Raw genomic sequence first — 20,695 nt, forward strand, 5'->3', positions numbered from 1 at the left:
CATGTTTTTCTCCATGGTAAACACTGAGGAGAAATATTCATTGAGAACCTTGCACATCTCCTGCAGTTCCACATGTGTTCACTTTGGTCCTTGAGGGGTCCTATTCTCTCTCTAGTTATTCTTTTTCCTTCAATATACTTAAAGAATCCCTTTAATATACTTAGTATGCATCCTCAGGTCAAAAATCACTCTCATGTACTGAATCAATGAAGACACCTGGTTAAATAAATTTTCTTTTATCTATTCATATAAACAATACCCACATTATTACAGAAGAGTGTACACCTTTTATTTGTACTGCTGAACATTTGGACAAATAGTGAATTGTGTTTACACAGGAGAGATTACAAAGCAATGATCTAATTGTGGGGTTAAGATAATAATTAGCTGCAGTTTCCAATTACTGTCTGAGTCCTCAGATATGATTATGCCCTGAGAATACTGTAATTCCTACTTATCTGCACTTAAAGCAGTGCTTGCTAAGGAGTTCTGATTTCACTTTGTTTGCACTTTTTTCCCATGCCGACGTTAACTCTGAAATTCACTGTGCTGTGATACATGGCAGTGCATTGTCATGGAGAACCGCAAGCTGCATAACACTTCCATAGAGAAAGGTAGAGACTTTGGAGTATATTTCCCAGCTGATCACATCTAGTACTGCGCTTAATTCCCTCATATTAAATTTCCTTCAGCCATTTTATAATGGAGGTTACAATCTCTTTATTGTAAGTTTGTGTTCATATGTCTTCAATTTCAGAGATGTTGATCTACATATCCACTTACATTTCACTTACACAAATTGTCAGGAAGTTGAACATTTCAGAATCACTGAAACGTCAACACGAGGCCATTCAGACCCTTGTGTCTGTGCTAGAATCAATAGGTAGGAGAGATGGAGTCTGCAAAGGGATATAGCTAGGTTGAGTGAGTGGAGTTTAATGTGAGAAAATGTGAACTTATCCACTTTGACAGGAAGAATAGAATGGAAAAGCTATATGTTATTTAAATAGAGAGCAGAGCTATGTAGTAGGGGGAGAATCTAGGTTACCTGGTGCATTAATCACAAAAAGCAAGGGATTAGGAAGACAAATGGAATGTTGCCATTTATTGCAAGAGAAATTGAATATAAAAATGGGGACATTTTGCTACAGTTGTACAGGGCCCCCTGGTGAGACAATATCCAGAGCGCTGTGTGCATTTTTGGTCTTATTCCATTAGAAACGATGTAATTCCATTAAAAGAAATTCAGAGAAGCTTCAATTGACTGATTCCTTGACTGAACGGGTTACCTTATCAGGATAGGTTGGCCCTGTTTCCATTGCAGTTTAGAAGAATGAGAGTTCATCTCACTGATAGGGTGAATGCAGAGAGGATGTTCCCCCTAATGGGACAGACTAGAATTATGGGACACAGTTTAAAATTAAGGCACTTCCCATTTCTGACTGAGTTGGGGAGACTTTTTTTTATCTTGGATGGAAGTTTTGTGGAATTCTCTTCCCTGAGAGAAGTGGCGGAAGGGTAAAGCTGAGTTAGATTTTTGATTGACAAGGGAGTAAAGGGGTATAACAGGCAAACCTTAGAGTTGAGGCCATGATCAGATCAGCCTTGATCTTATCAAATAGTGGAGGTTTAAGGGGCCTGTATGCTTGTACTTAATCTAGTTATAATCCCATTTCTCAGCTCTTCCCCATGCCCTTCTTACTAGCGTTATTTTCAAGGCTGATTCCCTTGTTTTATGCTGATAATACAGCAATTCATTTGGCACACTGAAAAATAGCAGCCTCGAGTATCTGCCCACATTCAGACACGCACGCAGAAAAATCTTATTAAAAATATAGGCATTACTTTAGTATGTTAAATTCCAAAACATGCAGCATTGAAAATATCACCAATTTGTGTTGAAAATGAAATGAAGGATACAAAAGAAATTGTGGGTAGGTGGTGCCAAGCTTGGTTCTGAACTCCTGTTGATTGTAGGGTACCATTAATATTGAGGTTAGTAAGGAGTTCCAGAGCCTTGAGGTCTTAGTCAGAAACAGAGTCATAAACTGCAACTCCTCATCCGGATGATATGGGTCTAGCTGGCTTGTTTATGTAAAAACTTTGAGACTCCACTGCTGATGGTTATGTTTCCCTGAATTGTTCTTTCCTGGTTACAAAGGTGGGGTATTGACAGACCTTCAGGAGCAGGTGCCTTCATCTGTACTGGAAAAATAAAGAGCACAGCAAATACGTTAATCATCTGATAGTGCATCAGTTTACTCAGCAGTTGGTAGAATGACTAGTGGATGTGGAACTGAGTTGGTACAGATCAAATACAGCTCCAGTTGGATTCCACATCTGAGCTGACCCACAATGTACAATGCTTATTGATACTTCTTGGCAAGTGATTTGATTTATTATTGTCACGTACTAGTATATAGTGAAATATATTGTTTCTTGTGCGCTATACAGACAAAGCATACTGTTCATACAGAAGGAAAGGGGACGGTGTAGAATGTAGTGTTACAGTCATAGCTAGGGTGTAGAGAAAGATCAACTTAATGCCAGGTAGGCCATTCAAACGTCTGAGTCAGCAGGGAAGAAGCTGTTCTTGAGTCGGTTGGTACATGACCTCAGTCTTTTATATCTTTTTTCCCAATGAAAGAAGGTGGAAGAGAGAATGTTCGGGGTGGGTGGGGTCCCTTGATTATGCTGACTGCTTTTTTGAGGCAGTGGGAAGTGTAGACAGCGTCAACAGAGGAGAACACGACAAAGATTGACTGTGATACCCTCCAAACAGCACTCATGCACAACAGCCAGTCTTGAGATTCTTAACCAAATGGCGATGTGCAAGCTTAACCATTAACTGCATTATTTCAGAAGAATAGATGAGGGAGAATGTTAATTGGATCACAAGCCAGATGGTGAAGCATGGAACTGGACACAAATCCTGTGCTTCATAATTGGTTGATTTAGAGAATACATCATTACATAAGCCTACTTTCTACTTATTATTTCAGTGTCCCAGCCATCCCTTTTTATATGCTTGTTTAATTACCAGTATAACTAATTAACAAATAAACTAATCGTCCCATCCAGAAGACAGGAAGGAATCTCCACATTAACCTGGCTTAAATGGACAAAGGCATTCCTGACTAGCCATGACTCATACCAGAGGGATTTCTGACCTCCAGCAAGCAGCATGGGCCTCGTTGTCTTTAGAGATGCACTAATGCCCCCACTATGATAGCAGACAATCAAATTCCAAAGAAATGTATCAACAACCTTTATATTGCTAATACAGAGCTATGGCCAAAAGAGATAGTGGGGGAGATTTTTTGCTTTTGAGTGGAAAATCCTGCATAAGTCCCAAAATAGCTTTTAGGTCGGTGGGATTTTCCTGCCCCTGCCAATGACATAAAAGGAACCCCAACTTTGGAAGCCTGCATTCTCATTTGTATTGATTTAATTACTGTCAGGTCTCTATGTCTGATAGCCCTCACTCCTGTTGAATTGTCCATTCATGTCAGCATCAGGATACGCCAATGAGAATGGCCAACAGGCCACCATGCCATGCACTGGCGAGCAGAATGCACAAGAGGTGCACAGGTGAGTACAGCCCCCAGTGGGCAGAGTGTTATGCCTGAGCAGAATCCTGGCAATGCCTCTTATAAATGCCCCCTGGCATTTCCCAGTCACTGCTTCTGGCAGCATTATGTCATGGAACCCACCTTTTAATATTTTGACATTGAGTGGTTAAACATACGGCAGAGCAAGTTGTCCCTGGAGCTGGTGGCTTCCACCCCCCCAGTCCGCTGAGTCACTCTGCAAAAATGTCAGAAAATTCCACCCACGATATCTGCAAGCAAAAATCGGGGCTTCTCAAATTCCAGACCTGGAAAAATACATCCTTTGTCCAAAACCCAGGAAAGGAAGTGGGAAGTATGTCATGTGACCTTCCTCCAAGCAACTAAAACCTGTAATATGCCATATCGAACTGAACCCAAGCAGTCTGCCATCTTATCACTTAACAGCTAGCAGCAGAAAGATCTCTGTCCAGGTAAATTGCCTGACTCTATTTAACTACTGGAAACATACACTCTTACATTGGTGCCTATTAGACCAATTCATCACGGTGTGCCTTCTTCCATTACAGAAGTCTCACTTTTGGAAAGATGGATCACCCAGCAACAGTTTCATCCGGCTAACCTCAGAAGAATACACCATTGGATTTTTCATTCTATATTCTTATGAAGCTATAACTGTTGTTTTCATTGGGTGGAGATGCCGTCATTGGACTGGGGTAAGCACAGTAAGAAGTCTCACAACAGGTAAGCATTCTGAAATGCAGCCTTCACGACACACAACGCACAACTGCTGAGCAAAAACTGATAGCCAAGTTCCGCACACATGAGGACGGCCTCAACCGAGATCTTGGGTTCATGTCACACTATCTGTAACCCCCAGGACCTGCCTGGGCTTGCAAAATCTCACTAACTGTCCTGGCTTCAGACAATTCACACCTCTTTAACCTGCGCTTAACCCTCTCTCCACTCACATTGTCTGTACCTGTAAAGACTTGATTATCTGTAAAGACTCGCATTCCAACCATTATCTTCTTTAACCTGGTATTGTGAGTCTTCTTACTGTTCTCATTGAGGTCATACGCTGTATCTCTTTTTCTCTTATCCCTCTTTTATTGTATGAGTGCAAAATCCTTTCCCATTTTGTTTGTGTGTGTAAAATAAACCAACCCTTTTGCTTTAACTTGAGTTTGCTTTGGGTTTATTAATAGTGGATCGGATCAGTCCAAATGGATGGGTTGGGGAAAATACACCGTCAGTTGTAAAGGGGGAAATCATAAATCAAAAACACCTTTCTGTTTACGGGGACAGGAAGTGAGTAGAGAGAGGAGAAATCAGGGCTGTTTAAACTAATCTCCTCCTGTCCGTAACATAATGAACACATTAACAGTCCCTAAAGGGGCATCGCAATGAAAAGACAAAACTTTAAATGAAGCTTACTAAATTAACTTAAAATAGTGTTTCCAGAGCTGATGATGCATTCATTCCAGCCCCTGCAAGAAGATACTGCATGCGCCCATCCCAGGGATACCCAGGTGCAAATGTAGCCTTGGGATAGGGGCAGACAGGTGGGTCTAATGAGCCCCTCCATGCCCATTGCCTTAGTCTGTTATTTACCATGTTGGCCAGGCCCAGAAGCAGATCCATGAAGAGGTCCTTTGATCAGTCTGCCCCCAACCACCCACCTCACACAGGATGGCCAAAGATCAGGAACATGGAGCTGACATGCAGCCAAAATCTGAAGAGCAGTTCCACAAAAAACGGACCAGGGGCTGCAACCGTGGGTAATCTACTACCACACAGAACATAGAGTCCTTGAGGATGCAGAAGAGACAGGCAGCCTGGGAGACTGTGAACTACTTTGGCCTTCTACTGTGTAGGACTGCTGTGTGCAACACCTTCCACGTCAAATCCCCAGTGGTAAAATCTTGTACTCAAGTCGCTGGAGTGGGACGTGGAACTGAGCCATGGCTAATTGCATTTACATTCCAACAATTGGCGTGGTGGGATTTGAACCCAAAACATTAACCTGGGCCTCTGGATTACCAGCCCAGTGACATTAGCACCAAGCCACTGTCTCCTCTCCATCCCACTTTATATTAAACACTTCATATATTGTATCTTCACAATATAATTAATATTTCATCAATAGAGCATACATAAATCTGTTAATAATCTATATAATTCGATAACCATTTATTTTTGTACATTCATCAAGTTCTATATAGTCTACTCCTGATAATTTAATGCAGATTTTCTCACTAAAAAAATCAATTTGAATTAAGTCACATAAATATAACAAAGTAGGAACTTAATGAAGTGACTTTGCATTGGGGTGGCACAGTGGTTAGCACCGTTGTCTCACAGTGCCAAGAACCCGGGTTCAATCCCCAGCTTGGGCCACTGTCTGTGTGGAGTCTGCACGTAATCCCTGAATCTGCGTTTTCTCCGGGTGATCCAGTTTCCTTTCACAGTCTGAAAGATGTGCTGGTTAGGTGCACTGGCCATGCTAAATTCTCCCTCAGTGTCCCGAACAGGCACTAGAGTGTAGCCACTAGGGAACTTTCACAGTAACTTCATTGCAGTGTTAATCATAGAATTCTACAGCACAGGAGGCCATTCAGCCCATCGAGTCTGCACTAGCCACAATCTCACCCAAGCCCTATTCCCTTAACTCCATGCATTTACCTGAATTAGGGGCAATCCACCTAACCCACACATCTTTGAACTGTGGGAGGAAACGGGAGCACCCAGAGGAAACCCACACAGACATGGGGAGAACATGCAAACTCCACACAGATAATGACCTAAGTCAGGAATCGAACTTGGATCTCTGGCGCTGTGAGGCAGCAGTGCTCACTACTGTGCCACCGTGCCATAGTGTAAGTCTACTTGTGACACTAATGAATCAACTTAAAACTGCATTTAAAGTAGGCTGTATTGGTCTAATTGCGGTGTATGAATTATGCATATTATTTACACTGGATATCTAAATTTTACTGTTACGTAACAAGCAGAATAAACTTCTGCAGGATTACCGTTAACATTTCATACATGTGGTCATGTATCTGCTGTCATTCTCTTTGTACTTTCCAGGGTGTGATACTTTTGCAATGTGGTAAATCTGTGGCAGTTATAAGAATACTGACATCAATTCCAGCAATAACAAACAAAACTGTCAGGGCAAGACTGCACTAAAACAAGACAGTCTTAGTGAATCCTGCAATAATGAGGCCTGCAAACAAATTCCTGAAATCTTAACAATGGCAAGTTTCAGTAAGAGATGTCAGAATCACAGTGAGTGCCTGAGAGAAAGAACAGCATTGTGATGAATCCCTGTGAGAAATGTCTGCAGACAGGTAAATGACAATCACCATTTCTGTCTACTGCAGAAAAGACAAGCAATAACTCACCTTGCAGTAAAATTCAGCAAATGTTTTTGAATAAACCTTTATGCACTAATAAAACCAGAGAATTTTTAAAGGGAATACTGTCTTCAAAGAAAAATGTCTGGCAAACTTAGGTTGCTTCCAAACACAGCACATAATGATAAACTATGTCAGGATATATCACAAAACCAAAAGTGACTCACTGATCTTTTTCAATGGCAAAGAAAGGCCATTATTAACAGATGGACAATTTCCTCCAATTACCCAGGCTCTTTCAATGATGATTGTTATGATGGCCATGGGGTATCGTCAATAGATCTTCCCCTGGGCCACGGAGAATATGAGCTCCCCAATTAGGCAATTGGAATGCTCCCATAAGGGCTTTAAAACTGGCTTCAGGAGAACAGTGACCACAACACCACACAACCCTGCCGCAGCAACCTCTGCAAGACATGCCGGATCATCAACACAGATGACATCATCACACGTGAGAATACCATCCACCAGGTACACAGTAAATACTCTTGCAACTCGGCCAACGTTGTCTACCTGATACGTTGCAAGAAAGGATGTCCCGAAGCATGGTACATTGGGGAGACCATGCAGATGCTACGACAACAGATAAATGAACATCGCACCAGGCAAGACCGTTCCCTTCCTGTTGGCGAACACTTCAGTGGTCACGGGCATTCAGCCTCTGACCTTCGGGTAAGCATTCTCCAAGGCGGCCTTCACGACACACGACAGCGCAGAGTCGCTGAGCAGAGACTGATAGCCAAGTTCCGCACACATGAGGACGGTCTCAACAAGGATCTTGGGTTCATGTCGCACTATCTGTAACCCCCGTGACTTGCCTGGGTTTGCAAAACCTCACTTACTGTACAGTCTGAAGACAATACACACCTCTTTAACCTGTGATCAGTGCTCCTTCCACTCACATTGTCAGCCACTTTAAGACTTGAACAGCAGGTTAGGTGTAAAGATTTGCATTCTAATCAGTAATCTCTAAACTGTCTGTGCTTTATATGCTCTGTCTGAGGCCAGAACTCTCCATTCACCTGACGAAGGAACTAACCCGAAAGCTAGTGAGTGTACTATCAAATAAATCGGTTGGACTTAAACCTGGTGTTGTCAGACTTTGGAGCTGACCTGTTCATTGCAGCCACTGAGTGGGACTTTGAGCATGTTGTAAATAAAGGGTCATTGTTTTGTTTTATTCATTCGTGGGACATGGACGTCACTGACTAGGCCAGCATTTATTGCCCATCCCTAGTTGCCCTTAAGAAGGTGGTGAGCTGTTTTCTTGAATCGCTGCAGTCCATGTGCTGTGGGTTGACCCACAATGCCATTAGGGAGGGAATTTCAGGGTGACAGAAAACTGGCCACGGTAAGATTATTACAGTGATGACTCTTGCTAATTTATTTTTCAATTGCTTCCACCTGTCCTCTGTTATCTCCCACCACTGCTGTCTTCACATCAAGCAAGGCTCTTTCCTCACTCAATATTCACACTGGGAGTAATGGTAATGCAACAACATTACTGAATTAGCTGCCCATTATAGTCTACACTCCTTTCCAAGACTTGAACGCAGACCAAAATCAGGCGTGGTTTATACTAAATGGCCAACTCAATATTGTCCAATTACAACGCTGCGCAATGTAAAAATGAACCCCTGTATTGTCACCAACATCACTGATATGCAGTGAGGAATTATCATTTTTTTTTCTTCTCCTTATTTCAGAGATGTTAGGTGGCACAGTGGTTAGCACTGCTGGCTGCCTCACAGCACCAGGGACCCAGGTTCAATTCCTGGCTTGGGTCATTGTATATCTGCAGTCTGCGCATTCTCCCCATGTCTGCATGGGTTCCTTCGGGTGCTCAAGTTTCCTCCCACAGTCCAAAAGAAGTGCTGGTTAGGTGCATTGGCTGCGCTAAATTCTGCCTCAGTGTACCCAAACAGGCACCAGAGCGTGGAGACTAGGGGATTTTCACAGTGACTTCATCGCAGTGTTAACATAAGCCTACTTGTGACACTAACGAATAAACTTTAAACTAATGAATAATTTTTAAATTTTAAAACTTTAAACCACTTGCAGCAGTGAGAGGAGATTAGCTAACTCAGCAGAGACCAGGGTTCTTCCTGATTTGTGTGGCATCATTCCAGGTTCGGAAATGCTATTCCAAAAGGACAATCAAAGAAACCCTGGGCTTTGAAAAAAAAACTGTATGCAAATAAAAAAAAGTGGAAGTTGGTGAGAACCTCTCAGAGGTAGTTCAATATAAGGTGAGTTCATTACAGAGTGGATTTGTGTCCCCCCTTCCAACCACTCCTAACACCTTAGGACCTCTCTTACTGATTAGATGGCATTAGTGAGTAGAATTCTAAAAATGTAAATTAATAATATCCACATTTTGGCCTTTGTCTTACATTGAGAATATTCAGTTCATGATAATAAGCTCTAATTTTAAAGATTTTTACTATATACTTTTAAAAAAATGTAACCAAGTCCTCACTGCAGCAAACTCTCAGTTATATTTCGTCCAGACTTTGCAGTGTGTGGCAGTCAGTGATCAGAGAGAGGACATTCTGCTGCCCTTGTTTTCCTGCATTCTCTCTGCAATGCTGTCAGCAGCACCAATCAAACTCTGCAGCTGTTATGCCTGTTTGCTCTCCCCCACCATGCCCCGAAATTGGGAAATGTTAATGAAGGTATTCGGTGAATAACTGTTTCATTCTGTCAGCTTTCTGATTTGTCTTTTAGAATTAGAACTCCAATGTTTTAAACATTTTTTTCATATTAATATGAATTAACTGCAATTCATGATTCCTATTTTGTGCCAAAAACAACTTAGGAGGACTAGAAGGAACCATAAACCAGGACAATTGCCAGTTAGAGGGGGACAAGTAGGAAAATGCATTGAAGACTGCAGCAGTGGAGTATGGAGTGAACTCAACATAGTTAGCACTGCTGCCTCACAGCACCAGGGACCAGGGTTCGAATCCTAGCTTGGGTCACTGTCTGTATGGAGCTTGCACCTTCTCCCCATATCTGCTTGGGTTTCCTCTGGGTGCTCCAGTTTCCTCCCACAGTTCAAAGATGTGCATGTTAGGTGGATTGGCCTTGCTAAATTGACCATAGTGTCAGTGTATTAGCAGGGTAAATATGTGGGGTTACAGGAATAGGGCCTGGGTGGGATTGTGGTTGGTGCAGACTCAATGGGCTGAATGGCCTCTTTCTGCACTGTAGGAATTATGTGGATTAGACTATAAGAAATAGGAGGACTATATCTTACACCTATCAAGTCTAAGATCCTGGTTGAACTTCTACATCAACCTCACTTTCTCATCCTTTAAAAAAATTATTCATTCAGGGGACATGGGCATTGCTGGCCAGGCCAGCATTTACTGCCAATCCCTAACTGCCCTTGAGAAGGCGGTGGTGAGTTGTCTTCTTGAACTGCTGCAGTCCATTAGGTGTAGGTAAATCTACAGTGCTGTTTGAGAGGGAGTTCCAGGATTTTGGCCCAGCAACAATGAAGAAATGGTGATATATTTCCAAGTCAGAATGGTGAGCGGCCTGAAAAAGAACTTCGAGGTGGTGGTGTTCCCATGTGTCTACTGCTATTGTCCTTCTGGATGTTAGTGGTTGTGAGTTTGGAAGAAGTCTAAAGAGCCTTGCTGAGCTCTTGCAGTGCATCTTGCAGATGGTACACACTGCTGCCACTAGGTGGTGGAGGGAATGAATGATTGTAGATTGAATGCCAATCAAGCGGCCTGCTTTGTCCTGCATGGTGTCAAGCTTCTTGAGTGTTGTTGGAGTTGTACTCATTTAGGCAAATAGAGAATACTCCACCACACTGTAGTGGCATTGGAGGCAGTTCAGAGGAGATTCACTAGATTGATTCCAGAGATGAGGGGTTTGGTGTATGAAGAGAGATTTAACAATTTAGGCCTATACTCTCTGGAATTTAGAAGACTGAGGGGAGATCAAATTGAGGTATTCAAAATGATAAAAGGTGTGGATAAAGTAGAAGTGGAGCAGTACTTCTGCTGGTGAGGCATTCTAAAATGAGAGGTCATAATCTTAGGATAAGGGGTAGCAAATTGAAAACAGAGTTGAGGAGAAACTGCTTCTCCCAAAGGGTTGTGAATCTGTGGAACTTGCTACCCCAAAGTGGATGCTGGGACAGTGATTTAAGGAGGAGTTAGACAAATTTTTAATTGGTGATGGGTTGAAAGGTTATTGGAGAGAAGGCAGGAAAATGGGGATCAGGGGCATAGCAGCCATGATCGAATGGCAGAATGGACTCAATGGGCTGAACAGCCTAATTCTTCTCTTATATCTTATGAACTCCTGACCTGTGCCTACACAATGTGGACTTTGGGAAGTCAGGAGAGGGGTATTTGCTGCAGAATCTGTTGACCTGCTTTTGTAGTCACAGTATTAAAATGGCTAGTCCCATTCCATTTCTGGTCAATAGTAAATCTCTAAGATGCTGACTGTGGGGGATTCAGTAACATCAAAGGGGTAATGATTAGATTTTCTCTTGTTGAAGCTGGTCTTATCTGGCAATTGTGTGGCATGAGTGTTCCTTGCCACTTGTCATCCCAAATTGGGTATTGTCCAAGTCTTGCTGCATTGGGACATGGACTGCTGCAGTATCATGAATGGTCTTGAACATAGTGTTATTATCTGTGATATCCATTTCTGACCTCATGAGGGAGAGAAGGTCATTTATGAAGCAACTGGTTGGGCATAGGACACTACCCTGTAGCAATGTTCTGAGGCTGAGATGATTGACCTCCAACAACCACAACCATCTTCCCGGATTTCTTTAGCGCCAAGTATTGAATATACTGACTGACTGGGCATCCTGTGCTCTCTGGGTAGAGAATTCCAAACAGTCACAAACCCACTGAGTGAAGAGTTTTTCCTCTGCTCAATCCTAGATTCCCAATCCCTAATTCTGAGACTGTGACCCTAAGTTCCAGGGAAAATAGCCTCTCAGCATTTATCCAGTTAAGCTCTTAAGAATTTTACATCTTCAATGTGATCATCTCTCATTATACAGTGATTCTATCCTCTACCCAGTACTTGAATGTGGCCACTTTTCAATATCTGACCCTCATCAAAATTGGAAACCTGACTCTCAATCCAACGACAACTCACTCTGCCAGTGACAACAAAAAGGGCACTTTTAGGGTTCTTTGTCCTTTCTTGGAAAGTGTCCAGTAAACTGTTTTTTCCCCTGTTATTTTCAAATGCTCTGACCCAAAAGAACTTCACAAATATATCAAACAAAATTAATTACATGCAGTTCCTCTGTTATTCCACTCCCCTAATCTGCATGGGTGGCACAATGGTTAGCACTGCTGCCTCACAGCAACAGGGATCCGAGTTTGATTCCCGGCTTGGGTCACTGGCTGTGCAGAGTCTGCATGTTCTCCTGTGTCTGCTCTGGTTTTCTCCCACAGTCCTAAAGACATGCTGGTTAGGTGCACTGGCCATGCTAAATTCTTGCTCAGTGTATCTGAACAGGCACCGGAGTGTGGCGACTAGGAGATTTTTCACAACAACTTCATTGCAATTTTATAAGCCTATTTGTGACACTAATAAATATATAAAGAAACAAAAGTCTTATCAATATATTGCTTTGACTTTTTAAAAACAGATTTGCTTTAATATTCATTTGGAGACAGTTGCATAGGGTCTCCCTTTCTGCTGCACTGGTCTAGTTACAATAATGGTGGCGAACTTCCTCATGTGCCCCAGACTGCCTGCATTACAGTTAACACTGCTGCATCATTCGCTAGCTTTTAACTTGCAGCCTCTTTCCCATCACCCTCTGCTGGAACTGCTCTGGAATGCTCCCCTGGTGAGAGATATCTTCAATCGCTTTGACAATTCAGTTACACAAATGTCAAAAGATATATCTGATAAGTGTATTTTCCTGTGTAACAAGGGGGGTAGTGTTGTGAACAAAAATCAAGTTCCTGTGTTTTTTTCTTGTCTTCAAGGAATGGTAAAACAGCTCTGAAATGATGAAGGTAATGCATACTGATTACATCAGCAAAGAGAAACATCACAAAACAGGTTAATACTTCAGTTGATCCTACACTAGAATCTAATTCTAACCCATTCTTCCTCTTTCAGGCATGGATTCATTTGACTTGCTGTGAGTTTCCATCTTTTTTTGTGGTTTTTTTATGTCCCCAGGATTTCAGCATTGGTGGATTTTTCTTCTTAACTTGAAGAGGTTACCTCTCAAACTTAATCCTTCTCACCGAATGAAAGAAAGCTGGCTCTTGTTAGGAAGACACACTATTGCTTGAAACCAATATCCTCACAAGTCTGAATCCTATTTCCCTAAGTATTCTCTGGATGGGTACCACATGCCACCTCTTGTTTAAATGCGGTTTTACATTATAAAAAAAAATGAGGCTGTCTGGTCCCAGTGTTTGAGTTGTCGTAATCACCTGTAAAAGCACCAGCAGACTGGTTCATACAGATTAAGCATAATTTTTAATTTTTAGTGCAATGAGACTAACAAGTGAGAACACACTACTCTGCGACCATTGTTGTAAAGCCCGTGAGTGTAAGCTTTGAATGTTGCACTTATCTTAAGCTGCACTTCTTCACACACATCCTAAATGTTGTGTCTGCTATGCAGTATTTATGGATCACTTTAATGTCATTTCCACCAGCATATTAGAGAGGGTCTAGTGCATTCAGTCCATATTTGCTTTAAAAGCTGATGTAGTGAATGGAGCATGCACATAAACAGAAATGTGCCAAATTGGAGTTTTGTATCTTTATTACACACTGAACTATTGCTCTCTGAAGAATCAAGCATTGTGTTGTTGTGTGCATTCAGCAAATTTTTAGAAAGCAATACTTCTGTAATCATAAGGGATGATACTGAAAAGCTGTGAACAGAGCTCTCAGCATGCCTATTTATTGCCTAAACACAATAATGATGGATTGAAATGGATTTCTTGTTTGTGGCTGCAAGAAACATAATAAAAAAATACATTACATCCTAAAAATTAAAGGATAAGAGAAGCCTTGAGGGAGTAGTTTCAGTGCAAAGTACTCCTACATGTGTATAATTCACAAATAAAATTGAGGAATATGCTTTCTGCCCATGGAGCCCTGACATTTCTGATTTGCTGGGCCCAGCTAAGCTAATCGGGTGGTTTTAAATACATCCAGGAACAAATCTGTTTCTTTAAATGGAAATTAGTGGAGTGGACAGGGATGAAATGTCTGAGCTGGAAAAGGTTAGTGTGAGCTGGGTACTAGTCAATTGGCCATCTGGCTGTAAGGTTTTCTCATTACGCTCTCCTCTCCTGTAATCCCAGTCAGTATAAAAGCCAGTTCCATTTGCACTCGATCTCTGGTAAACATTTTTTCCCTCACAGGGTAGTGGTGATTTATGATTCAGTAACTAAACTGATTTGAATGGGTTAGCAAAACGTTGGAATCTAACGTCACTAAATTACAATGACAGCAGACCAGGTGAGCTGAGTTTGTAAGGGAGGTGCTCTGTGCCAACCAGGGAAGGAGATTAAGTCAGAAGGTGAGCTGACTATGAAAGGCACCACCTACCCTGTGTTAACTGTCTAATGGTAGCATTGCTAAAGCTGTGATGCAATTTGCTTGGCTCACCCTGAAATGGGAAGTGATGCATTGGGCTGAGGCCTGAAAGTGCAAACAGCTACGTCCACCCACACCCCACAACCAATCAGAGTTGGGTAAAGGAATAGGTTACCTTTTACAATCTAGGGAAGCGCTCAAACTACTATCAATTCTCACTGCCATTCCAATTTTCTTTACTTTTTATCTTGAAGGCTTTGAGTTAGCGAGATAACATTCAACAGTCAATAAAACCTTTCCCAACATCATTCGAGTAGCCAGTTTTCATAACTTCAATGCTTTTCAATGCTGTTGAGCAGCATTGCTCAACAGTGGATTGTGTCAAATTGAGCTTAATCCTATCACCACTCAACATCCATAAACATACACAGGGAAGCCCACAAGATAATGAAGAGCTTCACCAAGATGGCTGCTGCTTTGAGATTATATTGCACGTTTGAGCCTCTAGATTGCAGTTCAGTAAAACAGATAGGAGTTCTGCTTCTACATAAACTACCTTTATTTCTTTGATCCAATTCCACCTACAATTCTCCATCAACACTCATTGCCATCTATAGTCCCTTTTATATGTCAGTGACTTCTATTAAATAATTGCCATCAAATTAGGAGATAATTGGAAGATCTGTTCATCCATTCCCAACATTGCATACTCAGGGACTACACAGAGTCTGGTTAGCAATCCAGGGAGTGAACAGAATTTAGTCTGTTATTCCTGGCAAGTCTTTTGGTGCCTTAGCAACACTGGTATTGGTTATGATCCTTCACCATATCAACATCCTTGGGTCACCATTGACCAGAAACTGAACTAGACTAACCACATAAATACTGTGGCTACAAAAGCAGGTCAGAGGTTAGGAAACCTGTGGTGTGTAACTCAACCTCCTGACTTCCTTAAGCCAGTCCACCAGTTACAAAGCACAAATCAGGAGTGTGATGGAATACCTTCCGCTTGCATAGAAATACGCAATTCCAATGACACTCAAGATGCTTGACACCGTTCAAAGCAGAACAACCCACTTGATTAGTGTCCTATCCACATTCACTCTGTTCACCTCTGACACACAGGGGAAGTTGTGTGTACCATCTACAAGATGCACTGCAGGAACTCACCAAGGCCTCTTTCAAACTATCTAGAAGGCCAAGGGCAGCAGACACATGGGAACACCATGACCTGGAGGGGAACCTCCAGGTCACTCACCATCCTGACTTGGAAATATCTTGCTGTTCCTTCATTGTTGCAGGGTCAGAATACTGGAATTCCCTCCTAACAAATCTGTGGATGTACCTCTGCCACATGGACTGCAGCGGTTCAAGAAAGCAACTCACCACCATCTTCTCAGGGGAAATAAGAGATGGGCAATAAATGCTGGACTAGCCAGCAATGCCCACATCCCATGAATGAATAAAATAATCAGGTCATACCAGAAACAAGGCATTGAGTGCAAGTTTCACAATGCTGCTCTTCCAGGCGCATAAAGATGGCACTGGAATTCCAAAGCCCAGCTTCGTAAAAGTAATAACAGCAATGGTGTACAGATGCTGCAAGAAAGCTTGATTTTCCCTTTGTAATCAAACATATTTTGCCCTCAAGCATATTTAATTCCCTAAGAATAACAGTCCATGCATCTCATTCAGGATACAAGAAAAAGACTTGCTGTTGACAAATGATCCTTTGTTGACCCTAAACAACAACTTTCCTGTCTGCTGTTGCTGTGTACATGAGAGTTTGTGAAGAAGAGGGCACGGTGGCACAGTGGTTAGCACTGTTGCCTCACAGCGCCAGGGACCCAGATTCAATTTCCAGCCTTGGGTCACTGTCTGTGTGGAGTTTGCGCTTTCTCTGTGTCTGTGTGGGTTCTCTCCGAGTGCTCCGGTTTACCCCCACATGCCAAAGATGTGTGTGTTAGGTTGATTGACCATGCTAAATTGATCCTAGTGTCAGGGGGATCATTAAAGTAAATGTGTGAGGTTATGGGGGTAGGTCTTGGGTGAGATGTGGTCTGTACAGACTCGATGGGCTGAATGGCCTTCGTCTGTATTGTAAGGATTCTATAAATAATATTAAGGGCTACAACATTCATGTTGTGTAGTTCTACTGTCAATATCTCCTTTTTAGGGGAGGCATGTGTGGTAAAAATTGAACCTGATATTCAGTTGTTGCAAATATTGATTGTTGATTTCAACAGGGTGAATAATGACTCTGGAACTCTGCATCACTATCTGCTGGTAGACCTACAGGATATTTTGGTGCTCCCCTCCACTAGACTGTAGTTTTCACTGTCAATGTTTTTGACTGTTTCCAATATTAGCTGAGATGACAGATACATGACATTAATATTTAATTAACATTTCATTATTTTGGGCAAAGGATTTTTGCTCTCATAAATATTCACTGCCTTCAAGTCTACAATCCTTCTATATTAGTAATTTTTATTGGTTGGCACAATGTCTGTTAATACAGATTCCCAACTTACAGGCCTGCAATGTCACATTTTAGATATGTCAGTATCTTATATGATGGAAGCTGCGGTTTCAAACCTTGGATGTTTTTCGAGATGGATCCCAACTGAAAAGGGAAACAGAATAAGGATGCTGGCCCTTCAAGTTTCTAAGGAAACAAAAACTGAAACTGCAATTGGAAACCAAAATTTCTTGGGAAACCGAACCTGGTGGAAAGCTTACACAGATTAGTGAATCACCTTGAATAGCTGAAGACAACAGAAGCTGGGTCCAGAAGCAAAACATGAGCAAAGATCTAGACGCTGCAGCTGTTTCTGTCACTTGAAGAATGCACTGGTGGATCGATGCCATCTAGGCTGAACTGAGGAGGTTCTGCAGATGCATGGCATTGTTGGTGAAAACTGTTCTTGTGGAACTCAAGTTGTGTGCTGCTGTTGCCTGAGATTCAGGCCAGCTCCAGGAAGGCAAGGAGGTGAACTTCTTCATGTGAATATCTTTGTAACTGAGATTGATGACCTATATGCTGAATGGACTACTCAGCCAATTTGTAAGATTAGTCTTAGTTGTAGCTGCTAGTTAATGGTTATTTATTGTTTATAACTGACGGCAATTTGCCTATTAATTCATGTTTAGAACATAGAACATAACAGCGCAGAACAGGCCCTTCGGCCCACGATGTTGCACCGACCAGTTAAAAAACAATGACCCTCTAACCTAAACCAAACCCTTTCCATCCATAAACCTATCCACGGATCTCTTAAACGCCCCCAAACTAGGCGCATCCACAACTGCAGCAGGCAGGGCATTCCAATCCCTCACCACCCTCTGGGTAAAGAACCTACCCCTGACATCCGTCCTATAACTACCACCCCTTAATTTAAAGCTATGCCCCCTCGTGTTAGCTTTCTCCATCCGAGGAAAAAGGCTATCACTGTCCACCCTATCCAAACCTCTGATCATCTTATATGTTTCAATAAGGTCCCCTCGCAGCCGCCTTCTTTCTAATGAAAACAACCTCAAATCCCTCAGTCTCTCCTCATAGGACCTCCCCTCCATACCAGGCAACATCCTGGTAAACCTCCTCTGCACCCTCTCCAAAGCCTCCACATCCCTCCTATAATGTGGGGACCAGAACTGCACACAATGCTCCAAGTGCGGCCGCACCAGAGTTTTGTACAGTTGCAACATGACGCTGCGGCTCTTAAATTCAATCCCCCTACCAATAAACGCCAAGACACCGTATGCCTTCCTAACAACCCTATCTACTTGATTCCCAACTTTCCGGGATCTATGTACATATACACCTAGATCCCTCTGTTCATCCACACTATTCAGAGTCCTACCGTTAGCCCTACACTCTACACATCCATTATTCCTACCAAAGTGAATTACCTCACACTTTTCCGCATTAAACTCCATCCTCCACCTCTCGGCCCAGCTCTGCAACTTGTCCAAGTCTCCCTGTAGACTAAGACACCCTTCCTCACTATCTACCACACCTCCGACTTTGGTGTCATCAGCAAATTTACTAATCCACCCAGCTATACCCTCATCCAGATCATTTATAAAAATTACAAACAGCAGTGGCCCCAAAACAGATCCCTGAGGCACACCACTCGTAACTGAACTCCATGTCGAATACTTACCATCAACCACTACTCTCTGTCTCCTATCCGCCAGCCAATTCCTAATCCAATTTCCTAAATCACCCTCAATCCCATACATCTGCAATTTCTGCAGAAGGCTTCCATGGTGAACCTTATCAAACGCCTTACTAAAGTCCAAATACACCACGTCAACTGCCTTACCCCCATCCACCTCTTTGGTCACTTTCTCAAAAACGTAGCTTGATTTTAACTTAGCTTGATTCTGAGTTCCAGTATACAAGTGGTTATATAAGGTATTACTTAGTGTTTGTTTTATTTGACTCTAGTATTGTAAAATGCTTCTGTTTAAACCACGGAATCTTGCGGCTTGATCCCAGGAATGAAGGGTTTGTCATATGAGGAACGGTTAAGGAGTCTGGGCCTACAGGCAATGGAGTTTAGAAGAATGAGAGGGGATCTAGTTGAAGCTTACAGAATACTGAGAGGCCTAGAAAGACTGGACGTGAAGAGGATGTTTTCACCAGTGGGAGAGACTAGAACTCGAGGGCGCAACCTCAGAGCAAAGGGATGCTCCTTTAAAACTGAGATGACGAAGAATTTCTTCAGCCAGAGGGTGGTGAATCTGTGCAACTCATTGCCACAGAAGGCTGTGGAGGCCAAGGCATTGAGTGTCTTTAAGATAAAGATAACTTCTTGATCAATATGGGGATCAAGGAATTTGGGGAGAAGGCATGAGAATGGGGATGAGAATCATATCAGCCATGATTGAATGGCAGAGCAGACTTGATGGGCCAAATGGTCTAATTCTGCTCCTATATCTTATGTCTTATGGCTTTGTTCTTTTAGCAAATAACTGAGATTTTGGATTTCTCTTCTTCTTTCAAAAAAAAGTTGCTGGTTTCATCCGAGATCATAGCATATATTACTAAATTTCAAAATGCTGACAACCTAAGTGCCATCAGAGTGGCGGTCCTTTCTCATTTGTAAATTCCAAACTCTTTATTTAATACAATATAATTTCCTTCTGCTGGATCAGGAATAGATTAAAGTGTTTTTTAAATAGCATTAGATAGAATAAATAGCAAAATTTAACTATTTTCATGAGACAGTGGTGTAGTGCAGTAATGTCATTGGTTTAGTGATCCAAAGGCCCAAGTTAATGCTCTGAGGGCAGGGGTTCAAATCCCACCATGGCAGCTGATGAAATTGGAGTTCAATTAATAAATCTAAAGCTTATTTCAATAATGGTGACCATGACAGCTATCATTGATTGTTGTAAAAACCCAACTGGTTCATAATGCCCTTTAGGGAAGGAAATCTGCTGACCTTACCTGGTTCGACCTACATGATTCCAAATCTGCACCAATGTGATGGACTCTTAACTGCCCTCTAAATAGCCTAACAAGTCACTCAGTTAAAGACAATTAGAGATAAGCATCCAAAGCTGACCTTGCCTGTAATGCCACATCCCATGAAAGAATAAAGAAGAAAGAAAATGTAAACCTTAAAATTACATTGACACTTTTTCATACACCTTTATGTAAGTGGAAGAAAAAGGAAGTTGACGTAATCAGTATGTAAACAACATTAAATCATTATAGCTCTAGCTGACTGAATAAGCATGTTGCACAAGGGAACTTGACAGCAGTTAAGCAGTATTGGGGGAAAACTGGACCAAGGGACACAGATGTTACTCAGTCCCCCATTTTAATGTTGTATGTTCCGTTCCTATTGTTATATGTTACTTCGGTTTATTTATTTATAGTTAATAGCAAAACTTAAAATAGAATTAAAGAAAACAAAGTTTGTTGAAGCATTGGAGCTTCTGTGCAGTATAGCCTGAGGCACTGGGAGAAGCGAGGCACTGGACCATCACTAATGGCAAGAGGACTTAAATCATTGTAATCAGGTTAAACAGGCAATTTCTCATATATAATGTGGGAATAGAAAACCTGTGGCGAAACATGGCTGGAAGAAATAAAGCTGTGTGGACAGATAGTGCCTTTTTTAATGT

At 42.0% G+C, this 20,695-nt stretch overlaps 1 protein-coding gene across 3 annotated transcripts in view; it reads right to left on the minus strand.

The window, feature by feature from the left end:
- Positions 1 to 265: 265 nt before the first annotated feature.
- LOC145356642 (endonuclease V-like) overlaps positions 266 to 20,695 on the minus strand; it is a 121,837-nt gene continuing 101,407 nt past the window's right edge. For 2 of the 3 annotated variants that reach the window (XM_080209489.1, XM_080209487.1), the window contains one exon: positions 266 to 2,205. In XM_080209489.1, coding sequence (XP_080065615.1) covers positions 2,197 to 2,205 — 9 coding nt within the window. In that variant the 3' untranslated portion in view covers positions 266 to 2,196. The remainder of the gene's footprint in view (positions 2,206 to 20,695) is intronic. The other variant, XM_080209488.1, reaches the window with a different exon arrangement.

The sequence above is a fragment of the Carcharhinus amblyrhynchos genome, chromosome 21, assembly GCF_965287045.1.
Source record: "Carcharhinus amblyrhynchos chromosome 21, sCarAmb.v2.hapA, whole genome shotgun sequence".
NCBI lineage: Eukaryota > Metazoa > Chordata > Chondrichthyes > Carcharhiniformes > Carcharhinidae > Carcharhinus > Carcharhinus amblyrhynchos.